General features: G+C 44.2%; 1 protein-coding gene across 1 annotated transcript; it reads left to right on the forward strand.

Annotated features, from left to right (window-relative positions):
• The first annotated feature begins 926 nt into the window (after positions 1-926).
• LOC147449249 (uncharacterized) lies at positions 927-11,184 on the forward strand. Its single transcript, XM_086521765.1, has 5 exons — positions 927-2,195; positions 7,973-8,138; positions 8,222-8,337; positions 8,407-8,511; positions 8,933-11,184. Exons 1-5 carry the CDS (start codon positions 2,136-2,138, stop codon positions 10,544-10,546), a joined length of 2,061 nt encoding a protein of 686 aa, XP_086377891.1. The 5' UTR covers positions 927-2,135; the 3' UTR covers positions 10,547-11,184.
• Positions 11,185-11,593: the final 409 nt, after the last annotated feature.

The following is an 11,593-nucleotide window of genomic DNA, read 5'->3' on the forward strand; positions in this document are numbered from 1 at the left end:
TATACTACTTGGACTATTAAAGACTTTAGATTTCTTGCTTCAACGAGAATTTTGCAATGTTATGACTTTGCAATGAATAGAAGAAAAAAGTTCTAGTCCATGCCCTGTGGTCAGCTTATTCTGTAGGGCTTCATACATATGGTGCTACAGCCTACCATGCATGAACGTGGCTTTGTGTAGATGAGTGCTTCTCGAAGCTTAGAGGTCAAGATGGTAAGCATATGCATTGAGGATGTAGACCAACTATGGCCGGTGATATGCAGAGGTTAATGGTCCAAGTAGTGTCCACTCTTCTTCACAATCATTTTGTGGCTACTTAGGTCTGATTCATTTTGCCCCTTGTAAGAGTCTGAGATCAGTGGCATGGGGGGACTTTCAGATTTTGGGTATTCTTTTTAAAATGTGGGGTGAGGCATTAGCCATCAAGCGCTTCTTTCTTGGATAACACACTATGCATCAGATACTAACAACATTTTCCTAGCAGGACAAAATTTGTTTTCCTGTTTCAGACTTGTGTTGAAGCATCTATTTGCTGAATGAATTGTTTTCCCCTTTCCATTATGGACGAGAATAGGAATCCTGTGTTATCAAAAAGTTCTTGGAACCCGAATTACCCAGCCATTTTGCTTTGAATGTTTTATCATTCTATTGTACAATTGCATGCAGAAGGCTTGTGGAGATATTGGCATGTCCCACTGGGTTTTTAAAAGGACCTCTAGTTGAAACATGCAATTAACCATTGTCAATTTTTAAAAGGAGCTGTAGTCGAAACATGCGATTAACAATTGTGAATTTAATTCATCATAGTGATGGCTTCCATGGTTCTGAAAAGCTATAGCAGTAAATGAACAGTTAATTTTGAAATCTCTGTGCATCATTCCATTATGTGGCACATTGGTGTGCTCTTAGTGCCAGATGCAAGCTATCCCTTGATTATGGTGTGAAGTGAGGCAAAGTTCTGTCAAGTTATAAGTTCACATTTTATGAGTCCGCAAATTCTGCTTTGGGGCTGGCTGAGATTGTCGAAGATAATGGTGCATTAGTTTCAAAGAGAGCTTTCTGAATCCCGATTGATAAAACAACTTCCTTGGAATCTTAATTATTTATGCAATTTCTGTAGCTAGATTTTGTGCCAAGTTCTAGTTGGAGCATGAAGATTCTCATCCAGCGCCATGTGCATCTAACATTGATGAAGGGGACCTAATAAAACGGATTCAAGTCAGGATATAAATGCATTGATGACTAGCTGAATTTCTTCCATAAGACTGAATGGCTAGAAGAACTTTCTCTTGTCTACCATTACATGTAAAGTGCTTTTGCAGGAACCATAGTCTTTTATGTTGCATCATTCATACAGCTGCTCACAGAGGTCTACAGGGTGAGCGGCTCATTTCTGCAATTGATCCATCAGCTCCATGTCTTGCTCCCCTATTTAACCAGGCCTACAAACTGAGTGGACGAGACACACCATTGTGCCGATTGAGAAGGACAAAAATATGCTCGATCCGAGCAATTACAGACTATCGTGGTTGGTTATGGTTTGGCCAAACTAAAAGGCAAAGCTCAGCTCCTATGCAAAGCGTGAGGGTCTATTATCCCTAGACAAGCGAGCCTCAGGCAAGCCTTCTCCACTGTAGACCACGTTTTCACTCTAAAAGATATGTGATTGATCAGGCAAGGGTGTGGAAGAGGAAGTTATATTGCTGCTTTGTGTGTGCAAAGCCTTTGACACGGTATTCATCTTCTCAATAGCTGTGGAAGAAAATATGCACTGCTGAAGCTCGATATATCCATGCTACTCAAGTGAGGCTATCCCAAAGTCGCGACAAATATGACATGAGGCATCTAGCCTCAATTTGAGCCCATATTGGCAGAGTAAAGAGGGATGTCAAAGATCATTGCTAGCACCATTGGTGTGAAGAAAGGTTACTCACTTTCCCCTACATTGTTTGGGCTATATGTTGACAAGGTGCCTGACTTCATTGTGCATAGAGGTGGAGGTGGGGTCGACTCATCAGATACACCTGTCTATATGCTGATTACATCATATTGATTTCTGAGTCTTGGGAGAAAAACAGCGGCACCTCCAGGAAGTTCATTGGGGCCTCACAGTGAACTTAGGGAAAACCAAGGTCATGACATTTCACACGTCATTGCAAGGGGAGCCAGGCTGCATTCACAGTAGTAGAGGCCAGGTATGGATTATTCACTTCATCTGTATAGTTGAGGCCCTGGGGTCACATTTGCCACGGCTGCAGCAGCAGCAGCACACTTTACTATAAGATCAGTCTCGGTTGATTCACAATGCTAATCTTTCAAAAGTTATCATGAGTCCCCTCTTTGAATGGGATACGAATCCTAGGTAAAAGCAATTAAGAGATTTTATCGTGAATATACTAAATGATATCTTGAAGGTATACATCAATCAAAATATGCACTCCCACAACCAGCTATCCCCACCTTCAGCAGGCGAGCAGGCCTTCTCCTCCCCTTGCCACCCGTAGGATCACCCCCCTTGGGTTTCCTGGTGCCAACATCTGTAGCTTCGGCACCATCCAAGCTGCCCAGCCTTGCCTGCAGTGCTCAGTTTGCTGAGCCCAGTTCAGTATGGAACTATTGACGAGCACAGTGGAGCTAAAATGCATGAGGGAAAACGTGGAAAGAAGGGGCATGATGAGGCATGGTTGGAGCCATCCCATGATAAGGAACATCAGCTAGTTGGGGTGCCGTATGGGAGGGAGTGGAGAAGGGGCTGTGGGCACCCAAATGGTGAGGCTTCATGCCTGATGCAGGTGGCAGGAGCGCCTAAGGGGCCAGACTTGTAGACCATAATATTGTGGGGGCAGTTATAGTGTGAAGGAAGATGGGCACCATGACTATGACAGAGATGGTGGTGGTCCACGGGGTGCAGGTGAGGCTGCCTTCTGTAGGTTGCCAACGTACTGAGGTGGAATAGATTCAAGTGGAGGCAAATATTGAGGAGGTACGGTGGGCGTGAGGTTGGCCTAGTTTGTAGGATGAGGGGTGTGCTCGCACACACCTAGAACCTGTTGCAAACTTTCAAGCCCTTCCAAGTCCCGAGGTGCCATGATTTAAGACACACTCTCTTTTCTCACACACTCAGACATTGTACTAGATTCGCTTCTTGTAACTTTCTTGGTCTCATAGGTCACTTCGGTCTTTTGTAGACGTTAATATATGTAGCGGAGATAATGTGTCGTGCCCTCTATAGTGGGTGCTCCTCAGTGCAATGTGCGTGAGATCTCACTCCACAGAATGCAAACACAGAAGACAATGAACAACAGAGCAACAACAGTACGACTCAGCAGAACCTGAACATGAACAGCATGAACATTGACAAACTCAAAGAAACAAATACAAACTCCAGCACTAAGCTCCAACCCAGATCTCATAGGTACAATGGGGTTGTCGAGGCTCGACTATGCAGGGATGGTGCAGACGTGCTATGTACAACTGAGATGATGGACTCTAGACGACTGACCACACAAAAGAAGATATCCCATAAAACCCAAACAGCTACGGACAGATACAACCATAAAGAGCCACCAACGGCTCACAAATATCTAATCCAGCTAAGACTATCCCAAAACTATGGTCGTGGTGGTCTGGCCCCACGTCCTCTAGACCACCACCCGTATGTCACATGTCACAGTCCAGGCAAAAGTCAGTTCAGTTTGGACTCAGCTCAACTGCAACTAACTGTCTGTCCAGTGCCTGCGACACTGTAGCGTGCTACAAGTTGCCCGCCACAAAACCACTCACCGTCTCGGTGAGAGTAACACTATGCTGCAAAGAGATCAGAGAAGTCGCTATATGTACAAAAGAAAACTGAGCAGAGCAGTGCGGTCCTGTCAACCGAGAGAAAGCGTCGTCGCCACTGCTGCACCTGAGGTATCTGCCTCTGGAGGAGGAGCCATCAAATCGATAGTGGAAGGCTGTTGCTGATGAGCTCTACTGCTCTGGACCAAACTGGCTCCCAGTGACAAGAGTTTCCACCTGCTACACAACTGACGGAAGCACCTGACTTGCAGTGTACTCAAGGCATCGACTAACACAACCGTGTCGGTGTGTACCAACGAGGCCGTCACAAGGAATGCTCTATGTTGACTCCATTTTTGGTAGGAAAGCCGATGGCTGAAACCCCTGAGGATAGTAGGTAAAGTGTTGAGGCTGGCCGTATCCGACAGAAGTGTGTGAAGAGGATTCCATGAAATGGGCAAAGCTACCTGACTGTACATACCCAACAGGAGTCTTTACTTGTATCCCCTGCCCTATCCAGCCATATCCCCTACTCACTGGAGCTTGGAATCCCAAATCACTGTGTAGTAGCACTTCTCGAAGTCCCTGCATCTGAGCTCGGAGGTCGTCGATGATTTTAGACTTTTCTTGCGATGCGTGTCGCAAAGCAAAGTTGGGAGAGGGCTGGCAAGTGGCACTGCTGGTGGTGGACTGGGAGCATGACTCTCTAGTGACGGGTGGAGTGTGCAACAGGGATAGGTATAGGAGAAGAGGCAACTGCAAGGGGGTCTTGGGAGCTAGTCACTGTGGTAGGAGTGAAAATAGCAGAAGTAGAGAGAGGGACACACACTGTAGAAGCCACAGCTGAAATATGCATAGTGTGATCCGAAACACCCGAGCATACCACAAAACAAGTAGCGGGAGTATACGAGGAGCGCCGTACACAGGGTGCTTCACCCGAAGCTGCTGGCTTTTAGATACTGTCAGTGATATTAGAGATTCTACTGTGTCCTTCACCAGTGTGGCTCTCTTCTTATTCTTCTTCCCAGGTAGATTCATCGTCTGTTCAATAGATTTCCCCTTTGCATTTTTACACTGCCACACGGGATGGTGTTGATGAGGCAGTATAGGCCATCGCAGTGAGAGAACATAGTAGGCACATCACATCTGCCCTTGCTTACTTTAGCAACTCTAACTAGGAAGTAATACTTGAAAATGGCCCAGAGCTTTTTATTCTTTGCATAGTCAGCGAGATCAACACTAAGTAGCTCCTGGCATGCCTGAATGGTCGCATGTGAGTAGGTTCTCGTAGCCGGTTTTACTGAAGGAAAGTTTGTCATCCCCAAAGCATGACCAATACGTGTAGCCGTCAGTGTGTGACCTCTTACTTTTGGGAAAAGTTTGAGAACCTCATGGACCATATCCACAGGAATAGTAGTAGGGAGATTCGCCTCTGCCAATGCTGTCAGACCTAGCGTTTGTAGCTGATCTCTTGATATAACTTCTTGAAGGGAAGGATTAGGCTGTTGCAGATGAAAGTTCAAAGTGAATTTGGTTTGACTTTTGGAGGAAGGAGGTCTAGTAATTTGATGGTTGAGCACTTGATTGTTGGCCTTCTTTTTGTCTTTCACATGTTCTTCCCATTGGCTAGAAGAGCCAGAACCAGAGTTGGAGTCAGACCCCGATGAGGACTCTAGAGAAGCTTTGTAACTCTCATCACTATGATCACTGGAGGACACATTTGTGAGTCCATGGGTGGAGTTTCTGCGTCTTCCTCCGCAAAACTTCGAGATGTATCGGTCGAGGGCCTCTGTCACAACAAGGTTTTCTTACAAGATTACTTGCTTGTACCAGCCATAGTGTGTTGTGAACTTCACTCTGTGTCTCCGTATCCTTAGAAACTTACATAGCCACAAAAGCTTACATTCACAGAGAGAGAGCTGTTGAACACAGTGCGATGTTGAAGAGCAGTTCTTGGCGTGAGATTGATGGAGGTAGTCCGGTCGTGTGGAGAATACAGAATGCAGACGAAGTTGTACTCGATAAGTTGAGACAGAAGTAGGCTAGCAAAGTAGGGTAGCGGCGAGGGGGCGAGGGTAAGCAAGATAGAGCGAGGGCTGAGGGTAGGTGAGAGAGCAACCAATAAAAGGGAAAGGAAAGGTTGCATATTACATAGCATAGCTAGGGGAAGAGATGGTTTCGCAAAGGAAGGATAAATTGCTATGTTCACCATGGCTAACCAACACATCTTGAATTCCACATGTGAGAGGAATATCTCAATTATGAAAAGAAGAGTAATACAGCAACTAGGCAGACTCTGGAAAAAAAAAAAGGATACTAAGGAGGGAAAGCGGGCAATGCAGTTAAGATGAGAAAGCTTCGAGAAGGCTCCATGAGAAGAGAGAAATACCCAATTAAATATCGAATTGAGACTTCAGAGTAACTCAATAAATAGACTGATGCAAATAACCCCATTGTAAAATGTTTAATGAAAGAATATAAGTCATTCATTCACAGAGCAGGAATCCATTGAAAAAACTTGGAGACAGTGTTTAAGAGTGGGACCAAGATGAAGGTGAAGAAAGACTCTGATAAGGCAAATGATAGAAGTGAGCTGGCAGATGGTAGAGAGCACAAGGAAAAGGCACACTCGTGGCCTGTAGGTTAAAATACTAGTTTGAGAGACCACAACCTATGGCTTATGGTAGTAACATTTAATCCTGGAGCCATTTACCCACGGCAAGGAAACACCTTCCAGAGTCACTAATTGTATAGCCCCCTGTGGTAGAATCTCCTATACTATGAGTAGTCCTTGTCAAGCTGGGACCAACTTCTTTGCTTTTTCTGTTATCGAGCCTGATATAGTAGTACCAGTGAGCCTTGCATAATTTTTGGCTTTCGGAGATGGCGATCATGCCACTCCTTGCGACGAAGCTGCTCTACTTCAAGAGCCTGAGAAGCCAAACGGCGGCTTTCTTCCAATAGGGCGAGATGAGAGACAGAGGTAGATCCCATATCCCCATTGGCACGCAGACTGCCTACTCACGGAGATCCTGAGTTGAATTCGAAGGGTGCTATTGCTTCCAAACCGAAGGCTAACTGAAATGGGGTGTGATTGGTTGTGGCTTTGAAAGAAGTGCGGTATGCCCAAAGGGTGTCGTGGATAGCTTGAGCCCAAGACGCCGGATGGAGATGACATGCTTTCCGCAGAAGGGCTATCACAACCTTGTTAGTGCTATCGGCCTGCCCATTTGCTCTAGGGTAATAGGAACAAGACTTACGATGAAAAATCTTCTAGTTGGCGAGCAATGTTGAAATCATTTCATTAACAAAGTGACTGGCCCTATCACTGGTGATCTCCACGGGACATCCAAACGTGCACAAAATATTTTCATACAGAAACTTGGCTACAGTATTGCCAGTGCAATCAGTCGTCGCCAATACCTCTACCCACTTGGTTGCATAATTTGTAGCCACCAGCAAATACTACCGGTTACCTAGTTGGGCTGGGGGATCAATTGGACCCACAAAATCGATGCCCCATCTCTCAAAGGGCAGCCATGCCATAGAGACCTGCAGAGGACGGTTGGACTGCTTTCTTGGTTTAGGTGCACAGTGCTGACACACATCACAGACTTTCACATTGGCGATTGCATCCCGAAAAGCATAGGGCCACCATAGACCACTCTGTAGAATCTTCTGGGCGGTGATATGACCAGGTTAATGGCCACAAGTGGGACCATTGTGGGCATCTTCATGAGGGGAGACACACCGCCTCAGAACACCATATGGTCCTGACTTGTAGAGTTGGCCTCCAATCAGAGTGAATGGCCTAGACCTCAAAAGAAATCTTTTCTTCTGCAGTGGAAATACATTCTCTGGGTATAGGCCAATAGATAGCAAACTTTTGCCATCCCAACCCCGATCCCGTTCCTTGTACCATGTTTCTATGTGTAATAGACTTATAGTTGGTCCCTTAAGAAAAACCAGGAAAAGCCTTATTGTACTCCCATTTATCTTGCCTAGTTCTCTTGTTTATTCTAGTGTAAAGCTATGTAATTCTTTGGTTGTTTTTGGTAGAGTCCTATCTATTTATTTCAATTCGTTCTCATTCGTGTTCTCATAGGTTGTAAATTTTCTGACCTAATATCAAGGAACATATATAGCACTTTCAAATGAATTGTTTCTGAATAGTTGTGCTTTCATTTGACAGACTATGAATGAGATTGCCCATATCACAATTATAGTCAATGACATGGGGAACTATGGGTGCTTTAATGATTGTAGCACCACTACATCTGTTCCAATGTTGGCTGTGTCCACAATTGTCATTGTAAATTATGGCTGGTTCGCGCATACATGGCTACTCTTAAGGCCTGGTAAACATCCCTACGCTTGCAAAGCAAAATTGGTTCTTAGAAATCATTAACTTCTCACTGAATACAAAATTTTGTCTTTGCAGGAGTTCTTATCGGGGCTGCAACAGGCATAGGCATGCTTCTTATTGCTGGGGCAAGCATTTTTGTGTGGCTGCATTTAGGTAGCAAGCTGCTGACAGCACCAGTAAAGGCCTACAAGGTGATTTGATAATGCCGCCAAGCAGTTTGCAATTATATTATTGAGGCCTTTAAAGCAATGTCTTTGCAGGTTGTGCAGACACACTCAACCATGGATGCTCTCAAGGCTAGATGGAGTCTTTTCCTATCAAAGTTCTCAAAGAGACGAGACTTTGGGCCAAAAGAAGGGCAACAGGTAAACCGAACTTCTAAGGTAGCACTCGATCAATTAGGGGCTCCACTTTGCATGGGCAAAGCTCTGATGAGTACTAAGCAGATGGCATGCATCTACTAGTATAAAATATCAAATGAAAAGGACAAATATGAAGTAAAATGTATCTATTTATTGTAGTATTCTCTGGGCTTGCCTATGTTGGATTGCAAAATTACAGCTTAGCTGGTGGGATTCACCTTACCGAACAGATTTAAGAGCATGTAGTGCGCCCTTATAGATGAGCTGATATGCTGATTGAAGGTTTTCTAGGCATTTGCATGCTAGCGACCGCTTCTTTATTTGTTCGAGTATATTGTTTCTTTTCTCTCTGCATTGGGCTATATATAGCCTCCTCTCTGGTCCTTAGGAACGCTCATAACACTTCAAAGTGTAATATTTCCAGGTTGTTCACTTGTTGAGTTCTAATAGTGGTGGCTTGCTACAATTCGAGAATCCTCCAGTCAAATATGGCATCAGCACAGAAAATGATGTTAAACATCCAGGTGATGAGGTCCAAGCAGACATCATTCATCAGGCTTTTGCAAAAGAAGAGAGTCTGGGAGATGGTGTTGCAGAAAACCCTATTGTACAGGATTATTTTGAAGTGGTCAATGCTGCAAGCAGTGCTTTTGATAGGAGTAGGGAAGACACCATACACGATGTTGTGCCAGTTACTTTGTCAAATGATGTGCGCTCAGCACTGTTCCCAATTTCGTGTTTAGATAATGATAGCATACAATCGGAATATGCACTTGATTCATGTGCTTATGTCCAAGGTACCAATCTAGAGAATGAGAGTGCTTTTGTGATGAACAACACCCCGTACGCAATTGATTCTCCGCATTTTGACAGTAGCAATCAACGTGCTCATGAATTCTCTCATTCAGAAGATGGTACCATGGGGACCACCTATGCCTCTGATCCAAACAGCTATTCTCAAATCACTAGGCATGTAGAGCATGATGGTTTGGCAAGTCATTCTAGGATGCCAATATGTTCTCTCAATGCAAGCAGTTCTCTTCAATGGGCAGAGCAAGGTGTAGCAGAGGATGATCGTCTTGCACGTGATGCTAGGCCAGCACTTGACTTTCCAGACTCCAGTCACCATGTCAACACTATTGATGTAAGAGAGTGTTCCTATTCTTCAAGTTATATCATGCCAACAGGTTTCTATCCTCATTCAGGCAGTTTCTTTCAAGAAAATATTACACCAACCGGAGCATTTCCTGTTGGCTTAGAACCACCCCATCAGCAAAGCATGTTGTTAGACTTTGCAAACAAGGTAGAGAATACATCCATTACCGATCAAGATGGTGGGGCGTTTCATGAAATGCCTCTTCAACTTGGTCACCAAGTGGTGCAAGAACGGAGAAAGACATCAAACTATCAATTATCAGTGGGAATTCCAACAGTTCAGGAACATCGAGAAACAAGTGAAGGATTTTCATCTGCTAATAACAATCACATCACAATTCCACCCACAGAGGTTACTCACCTTTATCAGCATAACCAACTGGAGAATGCAGGTTCAAATGAAAGTAATGATGATACACTGGGAGCATTTGAGAACAAAGTTGACATTCCATTGGCAGCAGATGGGGCGGCCAAGAACTCACCGACTGAGTACACGAATCCACCTGAGAATGAATCACGAGTTTTCGACGATCCAATGCCGTTTGGTGACTCTAGCAGCAGCAGTAGCCATAGTTACCCATCGCTCGAGGGTAGGGATGATGACAGAGCAGCAAGCCCACATTCAGAGGGGCTTGACCGTATACCAGACGATGAAAGTAGCTTGCATGCAGACGAAAGAAACACAGATAACTCTTTTGGCAATTTGGAGATCTCTGCAGATGCAATGCAGATGCCGGAGCTTAAGATCGTGGTGGAACTCTCAGAGGCTTTCGACACGGACCAAGTGATGGACCCTCTAGACCATGTCGATCTTGTCTTCTCTTCTTTAGAAAGAGGTGCTGATGGATCCCTGGTTGCAGTTCTGAGTCAGCGAATGTCATGAGTGTATGCAAGCATCCAATTTTCATTCCATTTGAGCTTCAACAGTTCGGCTTGAGCTTTCAACAGTTGGGCTTTCTAGTCATACATCCTTTATAGAACTTTCATTCTTTTGTATATCCTAGTGTTTGAGCTACAACAATTGGTGGGCTTTGTAGTCATAAATCCCTTCATAGAACTTTCATTCTTTTGTATATCGTGGAGGTTCCTAGCTGGTTGCTACTAGTTCTCTCCGTCATTCCTAGCACGTGGTGCATCAATTAGGTGGCCATGGTAATGCCTACAGGTGGCTCTTGCCCGATGGTACGCGGCCCTTGCCCGACCATGTAACATGGCTAATATTTGGAAGGGATAAGCACCTCTCCGTGTGGGCCCTCTGGTGTGTCGGAAAAAAATTCAAATTTGGGAAGCCATGACATTCGTATCTCAGAGATAAAAAGATTAGTTGTACGATGAGTTAATGTTCTTAATTGCGGTACAAGATGTGTGTGTTAACCAAAAATTTGTAACTATATGCTAGATAGCACTGTTAAGGTAACAATAAACTTGCTTTAACCTTTTGGCATACTATGCATTGAGAGACATTCATGTGTCTCAAGAGCCATAGTTGCTATTCCGCATTGCTTCACACAAGATGTAGTATGTGACTCTTGCATAACTTTCTCATTCATTGCCATAGGAAAAGAACCCATTTTTTGTTGATGTGAATGGATCTTGTGGCTTTCCATTAGACAATGATGACAATATATCATCTACAAGGTTATATTCACGATAAATACATATACCACATTGGTAAGATCATTGTGTTATACTATGGATATAGAATTAATGTTAGACCTATGAGAGAGTACATTAGCTACTTGATTGTGCTTGCCAAATATGTGAGGAATGTGAAAACGAAACTGAGAAAATTTGCCCGCCTTATTTTCTTGTGGGATAACTTTAAGTAAACATTATGATGGTTTGTTTGTATGAAGGAAAAGAGTGCCACGAGGTCAATAATTCCATTAACATGGAGTATGCCATATTGCAAGAAGTTCCTTTGTAACAT

The sequence above is a fragment of the Adiantum capillus-veneris genome, chromosome 10, assembly GCF_014529385.1.
Source record: "Adiantum capillus-veneris isolate H3 chromosome 10, ASM1452938v2, whole genome shotgun sequence".
Lineage (NCBI taxonomy): Eukaryota > Viridiplantae > Streptophyta > Polypodiopsida > Polypodiales > Pteridaceae > Adiantum > Adiantum capillus-veneris.